The 23,458-nt window shown below is 39.8% G+C and overlaps 1 protein-coding gene across 1 annotated transcript in view; it reads right to left on the reverse strand.

The window, feature by feature from the left end:
• Positions 1 to 23,458, reverse strand: part of LOC127420846 (syntaxin-1B) — a 71,223-nt gene that overhangs the window by 23,071 nt on the left and 24,694 nt on the right. The window contains exons 2-3 of the mRNA XM_051663408.1: positions 12,765 to 12,839; positions 7,411 to 7,510 (exon numbers count right to left, since the gene is read on the reverse strand). Coding sequence (XP_051519368.1) covers positions 7,411 to 7,510; positions 12,765 to 12,839 — 175 coding nt within the window. The remainder of the gene's footprint in view (positions 1 to 7,410; positions 7,511 to 12,764; positions 12,840 to 23,458) is intronic.

The following is a 23,458-nucleotide window of genomic DNA, read 5'->3' on the forward strand; positions in this document are numbered from 1 at the left end:
ATGTAAATGTCTTAAAAGGCTTTTCTTTATTGGGAAGCATCATAAATGGTTAAGCAAAAACCGATTGATACACAGATTTTTGCCCATTTCCCAGATTTCGCATTGCATGTAAACACCTTTACCAGCATTCTTACTGGCTTATCCAGTGCGCGCAAGTGTTGTGCGCATGCCTGTTTACGCTTTGATGTCAAAAACAGAGAATAATCATATGATTTTAAAGGGATAGTTCACCCAAAATGAAAATTCTCTCATCAAATACTCACCTTCATGCCATCCCAGATGTGTATGACTTTCTTTCATCTGCTGAACACAAAAGATTATTCTAAATTTTAGAATAATATTTCAGCTCTGTAGGTCCATACAATGCAAGTGAATAGGTGCCAAAATTTTGAAGCTCCAAAATCCACATAAGGGAAACATAAAAGTAATTCAGAAGACTATGGTAGTTAAATCCATATCTTCTGAAGCGATAGGTGTGGTGAGAAACAGATCAATATTTATTTCCTTTTTCCTTCACTTTCACTTTCTTCTTCTTCTGTTTTTGGTGATTCACATTCTTCGCCCCCTACTGGGCAGGGAGGAGAATTTATGATAAAAAAATAACTTAAATATTGATCTGTTTCTCATCCACACATATCATATCGTGTCTGAACACATGGATTTAACCACTGGAGTCATATGGATTACTTTTATGCTCCCTTTATGTGGATTTTGGAGCTGCAAAATTTTGGCACCCATTCACTTGCATTGTGAGGACCTACAGAGCGGCAATATTCTTCTAAAAATCTTCATTTGTGTTCTGCAGAAAAACAAAAGTCATACACATCTGGGATGGCAGGAAGGTGAGTAAATTATGTGAGAATTTTCAGTTTTGGGTGAACTATTGCTTCAAGTCTCATCATGTAAACGCGGTATTCTTGTGTTGTCTGATTTTTTAAATAAACAGATTTTTGATAGTTACAAGCGTATTGGTGTGCATGTAAATGCACTCTGTATCCTGAATAATCCTGAAATCTTACATAGCCTAAAGTGTATGCTGATATCTACATAAAGAGGTTTGCAGTTTCTGCAGGTTTAAATGTTATTTTTGGCCACATATCACATCCCAGTGCTAAATGCATTTAACATTTGTCTATCCAGTTAACAGTAAATACACATGTAAATCTGAGAATTAACACTTATAGCAACACGTATATGTGTTACAGTCAAATGAACATAAAACTTAAACAACCAGTGAGGAATGGCATCATCAAAATGCTAAAAGATCATTTTTACTTGCTAACGTCAATCACCTGCAGGGCAACATAAAAAAATGTTGGGTTCTCATTTTAGTCTATGCTGTAATTTTGATGGCCAATTTAGTCATTTAAGCTGATTGGGAGAATTGCTTTAATGAACTAGAGCAAAGAGGTAACCATTAGTCACCCAGCGAGCCAACAGAGGTTTCATTTCTTGCTCAAGGTCACAACTGCAGCCTTTAGAATTGAAAAGGGAGAGATTTGAAGATGTGCTTTTCTTTTAGCTTATCTTGCAACAAAATGACTTTTTCATATGCATAGCAGAAGTTTTAACTTGTTACAGCAGCATATACACCAAAATGTAATAGATTAAGGAAAATAAAACCTCAGCAAAATGTTGATCTAAATGAAATGCCTCAGCTTTGGTGGCGGTACACTGAAAAAAGTGGGAACCTGTAATTGTTACCTCAGTACTAACCCATAAAAAGTACCTTTGCTAAATTAATTTGGCAGGTAAATTTAGTCAGATTAAATTTTTTTTGAATTGAATAAAACCAGCTGATTTAGGTGTTACCATGCAAAGCATTTTTTAGGTTACATTACAAAGCATGTTTTACATTGATCTTAAAGTCAAGATGAAATCCAAATTATTTAATTTCTTAATACACGTTCCTGGACTTACTGTTTGCAATAATAACCTTTAATCAAAATGTGAGACACTGAAAAAAGTGGTTACCTGTAATTGTTATCTCGAGGATATACAGTATGTCCACTTACTCTAACCCATAAATATTGCTTTTGTCGGAGTAAAACTTGTCAGTAAATATGTCGGGTAAATTTAGTCAGATTAAATAACATTTTTGACTCAAATAAAACTAGTTAATTTAGATGTTACCGCATGAAGTAAATTTTTTTAGGTTACCTCAGAAAATTTTTTTTTGCAATGTAGTTTAAAGTCAACATGACAACTGACCATATTTAATTTTATTCATTTTTTCTGGTCCTATTGTGCACAGTTCATCTGTGTGAATTATTCCAAATAAAACAAATCTTAAAAGTAATCTTTTATCAAGATGTAGCTTTAAGTAAACATCAAATCAAAATTGACCCTATTTAATTTCTAAATACACATTCCTGGTCTTTTTGTTCTCTATTCATCGGTGCAAATTATTTCAAATAAAACTATTGTTTGTAATCGTAATCTTTTATCAAAATGTAACCTGCCCCACCTCTGAAACAACTTTAAGGTGACATCATGGATCATAGCCCCTCCTCTCCAACCACCAGGCTTCATTCTGGCATGCAACGCCCCCTTTTAAAAATCCAATCAATTCCCTATGGATAAAATCAAATCCCGCCCTCCTTTTTTCTCTCGTTATATATCCTTTTGCACCCTAAAATGCATCAGATTGCAGAAGTAAAATGATTTGCGAATGACCTATCATGTTGACTCTAATGGAGTACCCGGGCTGCTAACATGTTGTGGATTACTCTCTATAAGCAGTGACCTGAAACTGACGAGTTACTGCGATCAAAATAATACTAAATCATTTGGGGGTAAGGGGGGATGGTATTAAAACTCTTAGTTATGGATCCAAAGCAGCTAACACAAAGGTTGCAAGTTTAATTCCAAGTAAGGATGACACATGTTCTTGGTGGGCCAAGTAAATAAGATCATATTCCTGCTGTTGAATACTTGTACAAGGCATTCTAAAGCACTTTTCAATAAAAGGCCGCTGCTAAATTACAAATGATAGCACAGTGTCCATTGTTTCCTTTTTGTAGTTATTCCTTTGAATAAATTCAGAGGCTTCAGTAGGAAGACAGAGAAATGGTCCTTGGCGATAAGCCTTGAATGGTTTTACAATATATGCAATACGTATGCATAAAAAAACAAGCACAATAAATACCAAAAACACAGTTTCTACACACAAACACACAACATGATCTGCAACCAGAGGAGAATAATACGAGGAGAACAACTAAAGTAGGAAGCTAGACGAAATGTAAGAGTTAATTTCTTAAAAGGGTAGTTCACCCAAAATTCTGTCATCATTTACTCACCCTTATGTTGTTCTATTGTGATTAAACGATGACAGAATTTCCTTTTTTGGGTGAATTGTCCCTTTAAAGACCCCATTAAATCGAAATTGGAGTTTTGTGGCATTTATGGTCCATGCATGTCTCGAGTCCTTATGTTTGGGTACTCTGAAAGTTGCTAAAATTAACTTAAGTTTAACTTAAATTTACAGTCTTTCTCTTCTGGGAAAACAGACCAACTTAAGGGGCGTATCCTAATTTTTGTCCAATGAAATATTCTCTAGAATGAGAGTGTCCCTCCCCCTAATACAACCAGCCACTGACTGGCAATAGAAAGTTTAGCAAATCATTGCTCACGACTGTGACGTAAACTTAAGGCTATTGGCTATTTAACATTAAATATGTTCTCCTCGTTTTCTCTTCAAGTATCTGGTTTACACTGACAGAGATATTGAGACAGACACTCAACTTTAACAGGTTTCCTTGGACGATTCCTTCATGCAGCATGATGAAAACAGACAGGGGAAAGCAAAAGAAAGGAGAAAAAGAAAGAATAGAAAGAAAATGTTCTTCCATAAGCATGCAACAACTTAAAACAAGGAAACCATGCTTTGAAAATAAAGTGAATGACATGCTGTCAAATGTACAGGATAAAACCAAAACTGAATTGAAACAAAAGTGTCAGACACAAGAAGACTATTAAAGATTCAATCATAGCAGTTGAGTCATTTTTGACCCAAGCAGGGGCAGTCTGAGGGCACACTTCCATAAAAGTCTAATTCAGTATAGTATATTCAGTCTGAGGGCACACAAGAAAAGTGATATCTGAATATTGGCATTATGATTGTAATTGTGTCAGCATGGAAATCAAATCAATTACGTCAAGAGGAAAGTTGAGAATTTTTCTGGGCCTTTTGCCCTGGACACAAAAAATGGAGCCTTTATATGGGAAGTCTTTATGCCCACATATTATTTACATCTAATTTTTGACCCTTACAAAAAGCACTGCTGCGGTGCCATGGTAGTGATAGTATCAGATGGTAATATCATTGTATTTTGATGTCTCCCATGGCACTGAGTGATTACCATATTGTAATACCAAATACTATCCCCTCTGTCACTTATGAGGTTTTATTTAATTTAGGATGCAACCTTACAGTAGAGGCCATTCACACCAAAAGCATATTTGCATCTGTCTGCACTGTTTTCCTATTGTTTTCCTATGTAAACATGTGCTAGACAGATGTCTTTGACCGTTGCTCCCCTTCTCGCTGTTTTATCAGCGACCTTGTGCAGGAGCGTCACGTCTTTAAACAGCATGTCAACTTAAAAAGAACTTCAACTGTTAAAAATGTGTCTCAAGACACCTGCATTTGGCTCTATTTATTTATTTATTTTCTGCTCCCCTTTTCTCCCCAATTTGAAATGCCCAATTCCCAATGCGCTCTAGGTCCTCGTGGTGGCATAGTGACTCGCCTCAATCCGGGTGGCGGAGGACGAATCTCAGTTGCCTCCGCGTCTGAGACCGTCAGTCCGCGCAATTTACCACATGGCTTGTTAAGCGCATTACCGTGGAGACATAGCACGTATGGAGGCTTCACGCCATTCTGCGGCATCCACACAGAACTCACCACACGCCCCACCGAGAGCGAGAACCACATTATAGCGACCACGAGGAGGTTACCCCATGTGACTCTAACCTCCCTAGCAACCGGGCCAATTTGGTTGCTTAGGAGACCTGGCTGGAGTCACTCAGCACGCCCTGGATTCGAACTCTCGACTCCAGGGGTGGTAGTCAGTGTCAATACTCGCTGAGCTACCCAGGCCCCTGCATTTGGCTCTATTAAATAACACCCGTTATGCTTCATTCCTGAATGTTTCACGCACCCATCTTTGTCATCGGATAAAAGAGGAACAAAGAAAGAGAAAGGAGCTGTTCTCACCGAACGTGCTCTTGCACTATAAAAAAAAAGCTTCAGCGCTACAAATAGAACAGAACGCAGGTGCCTCGAGATGCATTTTTAACAATTGAAGTTATTTTATCTTAAACACATTTTCCTTTTTGCTATTTGCATTTTTACAATCCAGCTGCATAAGCCAGATCCCGTCAGATAAGCACCCGAGAGTAAATGAGGTTGTCTGACTTGTATTACAACAATTTCAATGCATCGTCAATTCCAATAGTCTGTGTCATAGCTCATGATAGATCTGTTCTATTTGTGCACAACGTAGCCCGTGAAACCCATTTATAAATCAACAACAACAACAACAATAATAGATATATTAAATATCTACGATGAAACCTATGTTCAGTGGCCCGCAAGAACCCTGAAATTCCCTAAAAAATGTTGTCTTCCAATCCGACCCTGGCGTTTGAGAAGGCAGTTACCTACAGTATGTAGGCAGTAGTCAGCAAGGCAGCTCACTAGGTTTTGGAACAGAGCCATAAACTCTGACTTGAGTTTTTCATGACTTGAAACTTCCCTTAAGCAACTTAAAGATTATTTATCTGCCAAATGCATAAATGTAAAAATGTAAATGTACCTCTCAAATATAACTAACAGTAAAATAACAGATTCAATGTAACATTTCTCCACAATTAAATACCGTTGTAGCCTTACTGTTTTAACAGTTGACTTACTGTTTTACAGTTGACAATTATAAGAACAAGTTCTAAAGAGTTGCTCCATTAAAATTACCTCACTCATTAGTCACAGAAAATAGAGTAATGACTTGAACACTCATTTGCTGTAAGATCGTTGCTGGGGAAAGCTGAGGTGAGCAGGATTTTTTAGCAACATTTGAGGACTGAAGAAACAGAAGCACTATACATGTAGATGCAGTGTGGGTTGGTGCACTATGAGGTGTGTGGGTTGGATCTAACACACACTTGGAACTATGTGGCTGCAGCAGTGGCTTTTATAGTGTGAGAGGCACAAATGCAAGGTATCAACCCACATTTCAACATTTTCAACATTTTCAACATTAAAGCAATAAAATACACAGTTGCCCAAAAAATTTATTTTCCAGGAACATTCCGGGTTCAATACAAGTTAAGCTCAATCGACAGCATTTGTGGCATAATATTGATTACCACAAAAATTATTTAGAATCATCCCTCCTTATAATAGAAGTGAATGGGGGCCAATTCCATATTTTTTATATTAAAATAATCACTTTTTCAAACATATAGCCACAAGACATGAACAATATGTGTGTTAACATGATTTTAGTGTGATCAAATCACTTACTAACTTTTTCTGTGTAAAGTTATAACCAATTTTACAACTTCTTTGCCATGACAATGTAATGTCAACAAACCCTAAAATGACTGTAAAAGTTACGATTTAAACAACATCAAAGCTCAAATAATACATGAGTTTTAACAGAAGAATTAATGTAAGTGCTTTTATAAAATTATAAGCTTAAAATTTAAATTTTTGTGGTAATCAATATTATGCCACAAAAGCTGTCGATTGAGCTTAACTTGTATTGAACCCGGAATGTTCCCGGAAAATACATTTTTGGGCCACTGTATATTATTCCTGTGTATTTTATTGCTTTTAATGTTGAAAATGTTGAAATGTGGGTGGAGGTGATCGCTATTGTAACAATTTGTCATCTTGCTCTGAGATATAGTTATGCATGCACAAATGTGTGTGTGTGTGTGTGTGTGTGTGTGTGTGTGTGTGCATGCGGATGGGTGGATAGATACAGTAAAGTCTGGAGGGTGATTTGGGGGAGGTAAAACATGTTGATTTGCACGTTTTTATTGCTGTGCCTGAAAGTCTCACTGATGAGGTGTCACATACATTCGGCCTGTGAACTTTACAGCTCGCTGCAAAAATATATCTGAAATACATTTCTAGGTCCTCAACATGATAATGATACAGGTGTGAAGCCTATCCCACCAAGCATAAAATATATTGTTAATATGATCCTAGACGAAATAGTGTCTTAAGATAAAACAGGCACAAGTTTTTCTTGTCTTTTTCCACACCTGTTTTACCCAGAATGTGATTGTTGCCCTTTTAATAATGTAGAGGCAGTATTTTCAGTGTGTACACTGAAACAGTATTTTGAATAAAAATGGTGTGCATAAGGATATTGAATGCTGATTTGTGGAACTCACTTTCATCAGGGTTGGGTGCTGCTAGAATGGCACTGTGCTGCTTCTTGACCTGTTCTACATCCTCTGACAGCTTTTCAATACAGCCACGGATCTCCTCTACCTGTCAAAAGAATATACATTAAAATAAATGTTTACAGATAAAAAATAAAAAAATAAAATAAAATAAAATAATAAAAAAGAGAGAGAGATTTATGCTGTAAAAAATTCTAAAATTACAAACTTTAATTTTAATAAAGTTTAATTGCTGCCGTAACTAAAATCAAAGTGGTTTCACAATTATAACCTGCAGTGAGAATCTTAAAGCACATTTTTGACTACTTTAAATGAGTTTTCAGAGTTGCAACTGGATTATTTTCAATAATTACAAAGTGGTCAATGGGCAATGAACTTCAGCACCACTTTGTTTTTACTTAAAAAGTTCAGGCGGCAAATAAACCTTTTTCTTTTAAGTAAGGTGATTTATATATACATATAAAATTCAGATTTAAATATATTGCATTATTGTGACAGATGAGTAAAGCACTAATTAGAAAAAAACAGGCTTTAGAAGTGAATATATTGTCTATTTTATTCCCATATCAATGAACAGAAGCCTACAGTTGACAGCAATCCATTTTATTTTTGTGTTCACCAATCTGTCCTGTCCTCAGAGGATGCATTCATGCGTTCCGTCAGCACAATTTTTAATATGCGTCAGACGGATGCGTTTTGAGAGTCTAGTTCCCTATCTGTCACTCACTCAACATGTGTCGATGTAGTGACACTAGGGGTCACCCTTGGGAGCTCCAAACACCTCTGATCTTTGAGAAAAGGCCAATGGGAATTGGCAAGTGGAATTTGCATGCCACTCCCCCGGACATACGGGTATAAAAGGAGCTGGCTCGCAACCACTTATTCAGATTTTCTCTTCGGAGCCAATCGGTTGTGTTCAGTGAGCTGAATTCCTCTGCCAATCCATTCACCTTGAAACTGTTGGATTTACGGCGCATTACAGTGGTTTCTCCCCCTCGTGCACTGGTGGAGTGCAGAGAACACCTCTGGGCGCTTCAGCAGCTAAAAGAGTATATTCTTCTACTGAAAGAGTATATTTTCCTTCTAAAAGAGTGGCACTGACGGAGAGCGTCTTTTTAAAGATGCCTTTCCGTCTGTGTTTAATTCCTGGTTGCGGACTTTCCGCTTCCGACAGCCCACAAGATGGGCATGGCCACGTGGGACACATCGCGTGGTCATCACGCCGATCTGTCGCCACTTGTTCAGCCCTTGGATGGACCTGGCATTTCTATGGGCAGGGGTTCCCCTAGAGCAGGTCTCCAAGTCAGGCTGGGGCGCCGTGTGCAACGGGCACGCAGCCGCCAGCTCCTGGACTGGGTCGCGACTGCATTGGCACACCAACTGCCTCGAGTTTCTGGCAGTGTTGCTCGCCCTACGAAGGCTTCGGCCGTTGATCCAGGGCAAGCATGTGTTGGTCCGGATGGACAACACAGCAACGGTAGCGTACATCAACCGCCAAGGCGGCTTGTGCTCCCGTCGCATGTCGCAACTTGCCCGCCGTCTCCTCCTCTTGAGTCAGCACGACTCAAGTCGTTGCGAGCCACTCACATCCCGGGCAACCTCAACAGCACTGCGGCCGTGCTGTCATGGCAGGTCACGCTCAGGGGAGAGTGGAGACTCCACCCCCAGGTGGTCCAGCTGATTTGGAGTTGATTCGGTCAAGTGCAGGTAGACCTGTTCGCTTCCTGGGAATCCTCCCACTGCCCGCTCTGGTACACCCTGACTGAGGCTCCCCTCAGCACAGATGTGCTGGCAAACAGCTGGCCCCATGGGCTACACAAGTATGCGTTCCCCCCAGTGAGCCTACTTGCACAGATCCTGTGCAAGGTCAGGGAGGACGAGGAGCAGGTCGTCCTAGTAGCACCCTAATGGCCCACACAGACTTGGTTCTCTGACCTCACACTCCTCGTGACAGCCCCCACCTGGTGAATTCCCCTGAGGAAGGACCTTCTTTCTCAGGGACGGGGCACCATCTGGCACCCGCGACCAGACCTCTGGAATCTCCACGTCTGGCCCTTGGATGGGACACGGAAGACGTGGAGACATGATCACTCAGGCTAGGGCTCCCTCTACGAGGCACCTGTATGCCTTGAAGTGGCGTCTGTTCGCTAAGTGGTGTTCTTCCTGACAGGAAGACCCCCAGAGATGCACAGTCGGGTTGGTGCTTTCCTTCCTGCAGGAGAGGCTGGAGGGGCAGCTGTCCCCCTCCAGCTTGAAGGTGTACGTGGCCGCTATAGTGGCTCACCACGATGCAGTTGACGGTAAGTCTCTCAGGAAGCACGACCTGATCATCAGGTTCCTTAGAGGCACGAGAAATCTGAATCCTCCCAGACTGTGCCTCATTCCCTTATGGGATCTCTCCGTGGTCTTACGGGGCCTGCAGGGAGCTCCGTTTGAGCCCCTGGAGTCAGTTGAGCTAAAGGCACTCTCTTTGAAGACTGCCCTCCTGACTGTGCTCACGTCCACCAAGAGAGTAGGGGACCTGCAGGCATTCTCTGTCAGCAACACGTGCCTGGAGTTCAGTCCGGAATACTCTCACGTGGTCCTGAGACCCCGACCGGGCTATGTGCCCAAGGTTTCCACGACCCCGTTTCGGGATCAGGTGGTGAACCTGCAAGCGCTGCCCCAGGAGGAGTCAGACACAGCCTTGTCGTTGCTGTGTCCGGTGCGCAGTTTGCACATCTATTTGAATCGCACGCAGAGCTTTAGACACTCTGAGCAGCTCTTTGTCTGCTTTGGAGGACAGTGGAAAGGGAGTGCTGTCTCCAAACAGAGGATCACCCACTTGGTCATTGATGCCATTACCTTGGCATTTCACATCCGGCCTCCTTGGCCCTGACCAATGGTGCCTCTTTAGCAGACATCTGTAGAGCAGCAGGCTGGGCAACACCCAATACCTTTGTGAGATTCTACAATCTCCGGGTTGAGCCGGTTTCATCCCATGTATTGTCAGGTACAAACAGGTACGTTTGCGGGACAACTTGCCGAGTGTACCGCTTGTGCATAGCGCCTTTCTCCTCCTGGAGGGGGAGATATGCACTTTTTACCCCCTAGCCATGTTCACAAGACTGTGGACCTTGGATGTCCTTCCTCCTTAGCCCTGTGGCAGGTGAGTTCACAGAGAAACTCTGTGGGCCCTGTACTGAGGTAGGTGCTCCACATGCGCTGGTTGCTTGTCTGTAACCCCGTGTGATATATCTTCTGTGAGACGGTTTCCCTGTTGGTAAACCTGTGTCTTCCTTGGGCAGAGTCCCCTCTGCTACCGGTCGCCATGTTTGTAGAGCTCCATCCCCTCTGGGTAGGACCTACCACTGGGACTTCTCCACATGCGACACTGCCAGCAAAATTCGGTAAGACCATGTGATGTATTCCACATGATTACCTCCCCTTCGGGCAGGGTGTGGTCTCCACGGTGTCTTCCCCTTGGGAGGTACACACCCCCGACGCGGACACTTATGGCCCCCAGCTGATCGATTTCCACTCTTTTTTGGGGAGAAAAAAGAAGAGAAGAGGCCACGGCTGGGGTAGCCTGTCCCCATTTTTGGGCAGTCGACTTGTCCCCGAGGTGCGAGGGACCGTACGATGCTCGTAGGAATGTTGGGGAGGTTACGTGACGGCCAAGTGCACTGGCTACGAGGCACGCAATGGTCTGCCCATCTCGCATCGCCAGTCCAAGTAACACAGTTCAGCTAGTTGTGGCATTTCATATAGGGACCCCTAGTGTCACTACATCGACACAACGTTGAGTGAGTGACAGACAGGGAATGTCCTGGTTACTTTCGTAACCTCTGTTCCCTGATTGAGGGAACGTGACGTTGTGTCCCTCCTGTAACAACACTGAACTACCCGCTGAAATGGCCTGAAAAACCTTGTCTCTGCTCCTCAGCACAAAACTTGAATGAGTAGTTGCGAGCCAGCTCCTTTTATACCCGTATGTCCGGGGGAGTGGCATGCAAATTCCACTCGCCAATTCCCATTGGCCTTTTCTTAAAGATCAGAGGTGTTTGGGGCTCCCAAGGGTGACCCCTAGTGTCACTACATCGACACAATGTCTCATTCCCTCCATTAGGGAATGGAGGTTACGAAAGTAACCAGGACGTTTTCAACATCATAAACACCACATTTATAGGATGTCGTGTCCAGTAGTTGAAACTTTTAAAGTCACGCCTCGAGATCCCTGCCTTCTGTTGGGCTTCGTCCAGCTGTCAAGAACACGTTCTGGAGGGGGGCCTGGGTAGCTCAGTGAGTATTGACGCTGACACCACCCCTGGAGTCACGAGTTTGAATCCAGGGTGTGCTGAGTGACTCCAGCCAGGTCTCCTAAGTAACCAAATTGGCCTGGTTGCTAGGGAGGGTAGAGTCACATGGGGTAACCTCCTTGTGGTTGCGATTAGTGGTTCTCGCTCTCAATGGGGCGTGTGGTAAGTTGCGCATGGATCACGTAGAATAGCATGAGCACATACGGAGTCTCTGCAGTGTCATGCACAGCGAGCCACATGATAAGATGCGTGGATTGACAGTCTCAGAAGCGGAGGCAACTGAGACTTGTCCTCCGCCACCTGAATTGAGGTGAGTAACCGCACCACCACGAGGACCTACTAAGTAGTGGGAATTGGGCATTCCAAATTGGGGAGAAAAGGGGAGAAAAAAAACACGTTTCTGTATGACCGGCTCTCATTCTGTGGCTGCGCTGCTTGTGAGGTTTGCTGAGGTGGCTGGCTGCCCCCTGCTGATGGGTTTTTAACAAACACGTTACATGTACTTTAAGCTTGAATAGCTCAGATGGTAGGAAAATATGTACTTTTAATATGGAATTTGGGTACGGGTCAGGAGGCATGATTAATTACGTAAATATTTTATATAATTAATCACACTAAATTAACACATTAAATCAATAGCCCTAGAAGTAACATGAACAATAGTATTTTGATAAATTAACATTAAACAAGATTAATAAATGCTGTTTTAAAAATTCATGTTGATACGGAATGCATTAAGTAAACAGAACCTTACGGTAAAGTATTACCATTTTTTACCATATTACCAACGTTGTACTGTATGACAGAAACATTGATGTTGAGATTTGATGTTGTAATTAATGACAGATTCTAAACTCTACTGCCTATAAAAGTAATTATTAAAGTGAACCTGAACACCTTATACAGTAGTTGGTTCAAGTGTGTGATTAGAGCTGGAACTAAACTCTGACTTCATTTATCTTGACTTCAGTGCCAATCTACATATGCAAAACAGTGCTAGTAACTCGTAGAAGGATTTGACATTTACCCTAATCTAAAGCTTACCTGTTCAAAAAATTCATCCATAAAGTGGTCTCGGTCGACATGAACGACTTCCTCATCATCGTCACTGTCCTTAGCCTGTGACAAACAAAAAAACAGCAGTTAGGATCTCTGTTTAATAATCTCAATACTAGAAAAGTCCAATTTCTTGAAGAGAGATATCACATGTGTTAAAAGGGCAGAGTACTAATAAACACAAATGTTGGACAACATTTAACAGTAAATGGTATCAAAATAGGAAAATATTAAGTGTACATTTATATTTATTCATTTTGCAGACAATTGTATTCAAAGCAATATAGACATTAGGAATGAACAATGAAAGTGACTGATCTTTAGGAGACAATAACATGAGAAGTATAGCAATACAAAGTTCCAAAATTTGCTTGGAAAAGGATGATAAAGCAATATAAATCAGAGTTTCTTTCATGTTTTGTATTCCTCCTCTGAATAATTTTCATTCTTAAACCACTGATGCTTATGTTGGCTTTACTCAATAGCTCAACCAAGAACACAACGATAATGGACCAGAAATACTTGATATCAATATTGCCTTACAAAGCTTAAACGCAGTAATTACACCAAAACTAAAACTGAGAAAATGACTTAAAAGTTTTTTGACTGACCAGCCAAAAATGGAGTATGAAATAGTCTCACTCTATTTTGTCTGAATCTCAGCAAAGTTGACTCAAACTGTTACAGGACAGATCATATTCATAATCAAAAGCAAACTGATTTCAGTCATAAATCAATTTTGACGTAATGTGTTACTGCATTGACAATGCTGTTCACAGAATGGCATTCATATTTAACAAGTCCAGACTAGTCCTCTGTTTCATTTAGGATAAATTAGGGCAGCCTAATAAACTAAAGCAAATCACATGTTTTCAGATGAGCTACATTTGATTGTCTTTTACATATTAGTATGAGAATTGGGAATAGCTGGGGGGCTATCTCAGATAAGCTGTATAGCCAATCTACTCTAAACAGAACAGGATAGTAGTTAAAAATGATAGTATAAGATAGTAGTCTAGCCATAAAAACCACCCCCCTTCCCAACCTCTGCAACTCTCCTAGGAATCATAAGCTCCCCATTTAATGAAAATCGTTTCCAACTCTATAAAAGAGCTATTTCACAGAGAAAACATACATTAAACTGACAGTCAGGAGGTCAAACTGGAATTTGATCATTTACTGTAAGACTCATTTGGAATTCCATGTGCCTTCATTAAAACTCAATGCAATATACCCACCAAAAATCTACTCAGTTAATTCAATTAATGCATGACTTGCATTACTCATAGCTAAATGATATTGGCATTATATTCATGCTGTATAGCCAGTGGGGAACTTGCTCCCCCAGCTGAGCCTGGTTTCTTCCAAGGTTTTTTCTCTCTCCACTAACTAACATCTGATAGAGTTTTAGGTTCATTATTACCACAGAAACAAAAATGACTTGAATTGTTTGTGGAAAATGTGCTGAGATTACAATACCCTGCTAAAGTAGGGACATTATTGTTGTCAATTAAATAAAAACTTCTGTTTTGAGTTATTTTTATTAACACCTCAATCAGGCTTTTAATAGCTATTGAACTGTATAATAAAAAGCTATGAAACAAAACAAAGTTTAGATATTACATTTGTAGAGAGAACAATGACACGGCATGTTAACATCTAATCAAACAATTAATAATGTTTAGCTTGATGTAGAATGAAGTTAAGTTGCAGCTGAAATCCAGCCAGGTCTCCTAGTTGAAATGCAGTTCACAACCCATTTGACTTCCTTGATCTGACGGATATCTAAGGGAAACATGTTCATTTGCTTTATTGGCAGTGTTGATGTTAATTGCTGTCTGGCAAATCGGACCACATGGTGCCGGCAAATATAAAACTGTAACTTAACCCAAAATTAAAAATGAAGCCCATTTTTTGGCATTTAAAGCTGATGTGTAAATTTTTTTCAATGTTAAAATTCATTCTCATATCCCAGCTTAACAAGCAACCAATGCAAACGTAATAGGCGACCACTGGGAAGATGGGAGGAGTTTTCAAGAATCGTGATTATTTTCGCAAAACTGTTTGATGACAGACAGATCTTACAGTGAATTCGGAAACAGTAGTTTGACTTTTCTTGAGCTAAACTTGGTCTGTGCTTACCGAAATTCGAAGCACTGCCCCCAGTGGCCGAAGCAGGAAATGTTTTTGAGCATAAGGGCACATGTGTTCTCCAGTTTCCAGGTGAACTGCCTACAAAGCGGCATTATAAGCAAGTTTTAAAGTGAGTTGTTTTTAGCTGTAAATCAGAGGTGGGGAACTTTTTTCCTAATAAGGGTCATTCGAGTATTTAAAAAATTATTTGCGGGCCATACTTTTAATTTCTGATTGTGGGTTGAAAATATCGCACACATTCCATCACGTGTTCATGCACCAAGAAAAAAAAATAAGGTCTTTCTATTATACAATATTTTGCTTTGTTATTATTTGTAATTATTTTTAATAATTATCATTAAAGAAATAAATCTAATTATTTCTCGAATGGCCTCAGGGGCCAGGTAAAATGGTCTTGCAGTCCTTATTTGGCCAGGAGGCCTGACGTTCCCCACTGCTGCTGTAAATGATGTAATACAGTGAAGAGGAATGCATGTTGTATTAACTTTATCCCCAAACTCCAACCCTAAACCTAAACCCCTAAAATCTGTTTTAACACAGAAGGTAAACACTTAAGGCCTCAATATACTTCCGGAGAAGTTCCTTTTTGTTGTTCGTTAAACAGCCAAGCAATGCTATACTGTTTCCAAACATTCAGACACCCACCACGCCGCTGTAGGAGGCATTTAAAGGTACATTTAAATATGAGGACGCTAATGTAAAACCTTAAAACCTTAACCAGTGTGTTAAACTAAAATGTGTTATCAATGACTTTATGCCTCATTCTATGAGTAGATTTCACATGAGGTCAGTAAAAGAAGCCATTTTTATCAATCGATGATGATTTGAAGTAATATATATGCGGTAGAAAATTTTTAATCTGTCTTGTTTATATTCTGAATTCATGACGCTAATGCGCTAACACTCTATACACAGCCATTATATGCGCCGGTTACACACTGTTATTGTGATTTATAATGACACTGATACTATTGCAAATATAAGTGTATAAAAGTGAAAATGTTCAGAATAAAGACAAAAGAATGATCATGGGCATATCTTACTTTAGACAGATGTGTGATTGGCTTTCACTGCAGATGGCACATGAGTGAATGGGCACTTGAGAGTATTTGAGAAGATATGATTCCTTTAATAGACTAATTAAACAAAAAGAAATCACATGACATGGTCTTGGAAAATAAAGTGAATGATTGTACAGATGTAGGTAAGTTGCACCAGGTCGCTAATAACTCTACATGCCAATGTGCTCATGCTGACTGATTTTGACTCACTAAACAACATAAACAGAACTTGCTGTCTGCATAAATGTAGGTGGAGCTCCAAGTCACATCTACCGATGATGTAGACCAATAGCAGTAAGGTGTTTTGCTGTCGAATAGAACTTTCCCTAAAAGTTCGCCCCAGTGAGCTGTTATGAACCACCGAAACGAACACAAAAACACCTTCTTTTTGGCCATATTTTGTTCTAAATGACATCACCCATTCATTCTTCAATTTCGTAGGAGGTATATCGAAACCTTTAAACTGATGTGAAAATGGGAGGTGGCAGTAACTCAGTAACTTGGCATAATGGGGCTGATGTCAGGGTACTGGAGAATTCGGTAGCAACATGCTGACTTCCCTAATGATCATGTTGTTGGTGACGCTAGTGGTGCAGAAATTACACCCTTCCACTTTAATGTTGTGAAGTTGTGAAATTTTTTTTTTTGTGAAGTTGTGAGAAAAAGTCACTCTCTTTTGTGTCTTTCTTCATTGCTGTTATTACGGAGTACTTAATTATTCTGGTACTTTTGCTCATCCCTGCTGGTTAATGCATGAACTGAATGTTTTTAACCTTGGGTATTTTTACATTTACATTTAGTCATTTAGCAGACACTTTTATCCAAAGCGACTTACAAATGAGACACATAGCAAGCAATTTGTTATATAAAGTTTAACACCATCTGCAGTATAGGACTGCCATGCAAGACATAACCCTACTGTGAATCTGCCAGTTGAGTGATGGATGCATCAGCCTGCTTATCTGCAACTAACGTCATTTAATTCATGCAGGGGCTATTTTCACTCACCTGTCATCAGATAATAGCGATAAAGTCCCTTCCCCCATGAGCAAAGGTGAAATTGCCCTATGTCTACTTTTAGCTTACTGACAATTGCGCATTGATTTGACATTTTAGCTCCCCGATTTTATTTTAGCTGCCTGGTTCTATGCATTTCCACACAACAAGAGGATTGCATGTCAAAGCACAATGACATAGTAGCAGAAAGCTGCTCTTTTGTTGTCTCATCAGCCTTGCTAATGTTTACTCTCCTGCCTCTCTCCTTATCTGGCGGCTCGCTGGCCTCCCTGCCCCCTCAGCATCTGGTTTCTGGGGAGTGGCTTTGCCATTGGTCCCCTGCTCTGTGTACATAATGTCTATAGTACTGCAGTATGAGTCGCTAATGACCTTCACAAAAAAAATTCTATAGCAACAGATTTCAGTAACACAAGAAAGGCCCAGTGGATTTCTGCATTTGAGGACTGTGTGTGTGTTGGGGGGATCATTCTATAAAATGCGTGCCAATTGTTTCCCTCATATATATGCGTGTAAAAACTTTAACATTGAATGGCTAATGGCTAAACACCATGTTAATATAGACATTTTTCTAAACATGTAACAAAAATACATTAACTTTATTTTAAATTTTTATTATATATTTTTTTATATTTGTATTATATATTTTAATATTATTTTATTATTATTTTATTTTTTATTTAGGCTTGATGGGTGCCCGGCCGGACTGGAGGGGAGGCCCACAGAAAGGCTGTTCCATATTGTAGAGCGCATCTAAACACGTTCAGCAGGAGACACGAAAATAAACACGGTGACAGTGTTTAAAAAGCCGCCAGGCTAGCGCACATTGATGGAATAACTGTCTGCACCCACCCCACCCACTCCCCTGTCACCTGTCCGGCGGGGGGCACGGTGTATACGTTTTGTACCGAGCCCAAGGATTTCTAACGGCAACCTTGCTCCCAGGCACTATCAAAACATTGATGTTTATATTCTGAGCGGCCTGCTCAGCTCCACCCATCTCTTTCTATCTAAACCTATAGCATGAGTTTGTGGCATGGCTACTTGTTGTAAATCGGGAGAACATCCATGGCATACGTGTTACAGAGGAAACTAAACTTAGCTTCGGCAAAATTCGAAGACTTGCTAAAAGACACAGAGACTGAGAACAGAGTAAAACCAGAGTGAACATTTACAAGGTGGAGGACTTTGAGGGAATTTTTGGGGTTCGATTCTTTCCATGTTGCTTCTCAACAGGTAAGCTACACTCTGGTATTGCCACACAAGTTAGCTCATTACTGTCGAGCTTCCGATAAATTCATAAAATACTCGGAATATGTATTGTTACGCTTACCAGTTACCAAGAACTATCCTGCCTCTTGTGCTAGATCCCCCTCACATGAGCTGCCGTTCAATCCGGCGATGTTATCAGATGTGCTGATTCCTCTGCAACGCTTTCTGTCCGGTGTGTATATGTTATAGTGGTCTTGTTTATTACAATGTTAAACGTTTATCACCTTTTATTTAGTATGGCCTATTTGTTCATAGGGAATCAGAGAGTGCGAAAGGGCATGATGAGTCTGAGTGGTGTTGGCAAATCTTGTTTGAAAATATACTGTATTTATGTAATTTCGTTTAGTGCACAAATTACACAATTCACCTTTAAAGTATCCAGTAGTATGTTTTGTTATGTTTGGTAGTATAGGAGACGATCTCTGGGATTGCATAAGTGTGAGTAAATGGTAAGATAATTATCATTTTGGGGTGAACTATCCCTTTAAACATTATTTGTCTGATAGGATGCATAAAAATCTCCCAATTTAAACTGGAAAAGGCAGATTTTGGTAAAAAACAAAAAACAAAATGTCTACAAAGCTGGCAAGCACAGATAATGTCTGGGGGAGAAGAGTTTGGAGACAATAAATCTCTTACGCCGTCAGACAAGGGTCACAGTGGGACACCAATAAACAATTCATATCGCTTTGAATCACTTTTGTCTTTGAGCGACAAGAAGAGATTCTTCACCAAAACAAGGGGAGACATTTAAAGAAGTTTTTTAGAGATATACTGCATTTGGTGCTACCCCACAGTGCGTGAGCTGGGGAACAACCAGAACAAAATGGAACTTTACATTGGCTTGTAATTAAGTAGCTCAGAATTTATTTATTATAAGCATGAAGGGCAGACCAAGTTTATCCATGGTGGGGCACACCACACTCTCCTCAATATTTACAAAACAAACTAACGTCCTTTACGGTTCAGGGTAGGTGTAGGACAAACTTACATTTCCTTTACAGCAACCCAAATATTAATATATTAGAAAACCTTGATCGTGTTCTGCTGTGCTGTTCTTTTTCACATTATGCATTGGCTTTCTTTCTTAAAAAAAAAAAAAAAAAAAACACCAATGTATGCTGGGGGATATGTCACATCTACTTATTTTCTGCCTTATGACAAACCCAAGGTCATAATAGTCTATTTGGTTACACAGCTACAGTAGTGGCTAAGATTGGTTTGAATAGACTAATATTAGATGTCAGTGAAATGCATATTTGTTGAAAGTTTTATGTGTATTATGTTGATATTTTCAAAGTAACACAATGTAAGTGTTACAGACAACAAGGGATTTCTACTATCAGCTCTCTATAAGGAATGGGGTAGCACATAGAGTAAAGGTTTACTAAGGTTATACATATACAACTTTCAGTGCATTCAATTATATACATTTTATTATTATGTGTGTTCCCTGGGAATCAAACACATGACCATGGTATTGTTAGTTGAGCTACACGTTATGCTTTCCAACATAAAAAATCAAAGCACAGCAGAACCTCTCCAGTGTCCCAAATTGTACACAAGCTCAATTACGTCATTGATACGCCAGGACAGAAGACAGGTTGGAAGAGTAGGTCACAGTTTTGAACCGTTAACCATCAGGAAACCCTCTCATACATATCAAACTCACACAAATGATGGTTTAGGTAGAAGATGTAGATGAAAGCCAAGAAGCATACCACATCTGTGCAAGGTCAGCATGATCACATAAGTATTTGTAGATATTAAAGTGTCATTTTATCAAATGTACATACATTTTTGTACGTTTGCATAGACATCTGTACAATAACGATGTATTGACAGCTTTTAAAACCTAAACCTTGTTTACGTTTGAACAACTTTAGAGACATTCATATGTTTATGAATCCTTTGGGGTTCAAAGAATCACACACATCAGGAAATGAGTAAAACATGCGTTAATATTACATCGTATGGTGTACTTGGCTATTAATCACCCTAGTGAGCTGTAGTAACTGCACCAACCAAAATGTGGCAATTAAGTAAAAGAGTTTGAGGATTAAGAAGACCAGATCTTTTTGTCATTGAAGAGAGGTGGTTGTACTAAATACATACTGACGTTTCGGCAAATGGAGATAAAGTATGGAGGCTGCTTTACGTAGGTCATGCTGAATAATTCTAGGCATGTCTGAGGAAATATGTTGAGTCTTCAAATGCAGCCAAGACAGGCCCAAGCTGCTAACACATTTCTGTTTGTTCTAGTTGGATTGAACATCGTGCAAACGTTTGGTCCATTATCTTAATGCGTGCTTTGCCAGGGTAAAATAATTTCCTGTTTAGGATGGAAAAGTGGCAGAGGGAGGTAAAACAGCATGAAAGTTGCACCACTATCGAGTAGCAGTGCTGCGCCGCTGCTGAATCTACAGTACAGTACCATGGCAAAAGGAATTATATTTGAGATAAAAAGAATAGGTACTGCAACAACAACAAAAAAAAAGAAAAGAAAAGAAGAAGAAAAAAATTGTCTCTATAGCGTTGTCTTCGCTGGCTACTCACGAAAACATTAAGTGTGACTAGTGTAGTCAGATTCGCAGATTCGTTTCAAAACAGTAATCCACTACCAATAAGCAATTACTTCCATAAGACTATAATCAATCTTCATTGGAAAAGTAATCACAATACTAATTACTTTACTTTAAAGTTACTTACTAAAACAATATTCACGCTACTTTCAACACTTTTCACGCAAGTCATATTCTCAGCACCCCACGTTTCTCCCTAACAGTGACTTATTACGGGTCGTATGGCCTTTGGCTGTCACAGAAATGCAAAGAGGTGTACATACAGTAAAAACAAAATTCATGTTTAAATTCTACATAATCCTACATATAAACCCAACACGGCAAACAAATGACTCTTACAAGCCTTCTTTTATTGAAACCCTTCAAACAACTCACAAATTTAGCTAGTTATCAGCTTGAATCAGTCTAAAGCATCCTTCACTGTATTAACTCAGTGAATCAGTGAGAGCGGTTACTGAATCATACGTTATTACTTTCAGTCGTGTCCGACTCAAAATGAACCAATAACTGTTTGATGTACTTAGATCCGTGAGACTTCGCAATAGCTTTTTAAAAGTTTTTTCAATTTAAAAAAAACATTGAACTATAAATAAAATCTATTTGTGTTTATGGATTATGTAGGGCTTGTACTACTGTGATTTCTGAAGAAGATTGTGAGAAGTCCCAATGGCACTCCATTGACCTATTTCACCAGGAACCTAAGGAGGTAGTTGGCTTAGGTAATTGACTTGCCTACACAGAAAGCCAGGAATGTTTCCTGAGATGCACAGCTTGGTATAAATCAGAATCAACAGATCGGAGCCCAGATCCCACCGTGATATTTACCTTTAAATAATTAAAGACTTCCCTTTTATGCTGTCAAGATAAAATGATATTTCATGTCTTTGTTGTCACCGCTAGTTACCATCTTTTGAGCTGATTCTGCTAGACTAGGTCTATTATGCCACTCATGAGATTAAGTGACCCATAATTTATAACCCACCCCAGCTCACCTAGTGTACCATTACAAAAAATGAAATGAATGTAGTTGACTAATGCAAAATTCAAGTTGTCTGATGTGCTTGATATCACAAAATATGTTGTTTTATTGGTATATTTGCAAAGCAGCTGTAACATAACTACTAGACAGGAAACGCCATTTTGTTGTAATGGTTTTAGTGGCGATGTTAAAGTGTGGTGGGTGGTGTTCAGCAGTGGGGACGTGACATTGTCCCTGCAATAAAACTGTCCTCACAATATACTGCAGGCACAATTGTGCCCACACAGTGATTGGAATAAAAACACACACGATTTGGTTTTTATGCAGCTAGATCTACGTGTATGTACAAGACTTATATCTTGGCAATGTCTTATTAGGTCATTTGAGTAATCTCTTCATTTACTTTTTATGATTAACATTGTACAGGAACATCTTTTAATATGAAGCTAAGTTGTAAGTTGTTAATAATGTGATAATGTGATGAAACCTAAGATGCTGCTGCTTTTAGCCATTATACTCCCAAAATCTGAAACTTTCTACCAAATGAAGTTACAAATGTAAGTTTGGAAGGAGCTTGTTCATCTAGGCCTGCCAATTTTATATCAAGAATACAATATACTGCACAAGCCACTGCTTCCCTCACAACGGTGACGATCTCCACCTCTGTATAATGGCTATACCAGTTATTATTTCAATTTGTCTTTACATTTAGTAAACGCTTTTGTCCAAAGAGGCTGACACTGTTACCCATGCTATTCTATTTATTTCTATAGTCAGACTTTCCTTTAGCTGAAATCGGTATACGTAGACTGAATTTTAAAACACTGCCCCCAGTGGCTAAAGCGGTAACTGTTTTAGAGCATATAAACAAGTGTGACATCCATTTATATCCAGGAGAGGTCACCAGAAGCCAGTTGTAAAGAGAATTCTTTTCAGCTGTACAGGGTATAAAACGGTGAAGAGAAATGAAGAGAAACAAAATTATTTTATTTAATCCACCCCCCAACCAAAACCCAAATCTAACCCTAACTATTAGTAGAGACTAAATGCAATGTTACGGATAAAAATGCAACCTCCTAATCACACTTGTGGTCTGTGGTCTCCCACGCAAGTGACGCAACACACTAACTGTCATGCCATGAGGGAAAGTAACTGTTGTGGAGCAGCTGCAAATATGTCCGATAAGAGATAGGCCATGTCAGTGAGTCCGCATACTGTTGCCGATCCTAGGGTACCAGAACTTTCGGAAACAGCAGTGTGATCATGTTGGATTGTCTGGGGATGAGGGGGGTGGTCTCAGAGCTCAAGCCCAGTCCCATGCCCGAGCCCCTCCATTATGGACAGCATGGCAAATCAGTTTACCTTAATTAACTCTTGGACTACATGAACCAGAGAACTCCTGAATGTCAGAAGTTTACATACACCTTTTTCACAAGTCCTGACATTTAATTGTAGAAAACATTCCCTGTCTTAGGTCAGTTAGGATCACTAATTTATTTTAAGAATGTGATATGTCAGGATAAGAGTAGAGATAATTATATATTTCATCTTTAATTTCTTTCATCACATTCCCAGTGGGTAAGAAGTTTATATACACTTTGTTAGCATTTGGTAGCATTG

Source organism: Myxocyprinus asiaticus, chromosome 30, assembly GCF_019703515.2.
Source record: "Myxocyprinus asiaticus isolate MX2 ecotype Aquarium Trade chromosome 30, UBuf_Myxa_2, whole genome shotgun sequence".
Classification (NCBI taxonomy): domain Eukaryota; kingdom Metazoa; phylum Chordata; class Actinopteri; order Cypriniformes; family Catostomidae; genus Myxocyprinus; species Myxocyprinus asiaticus.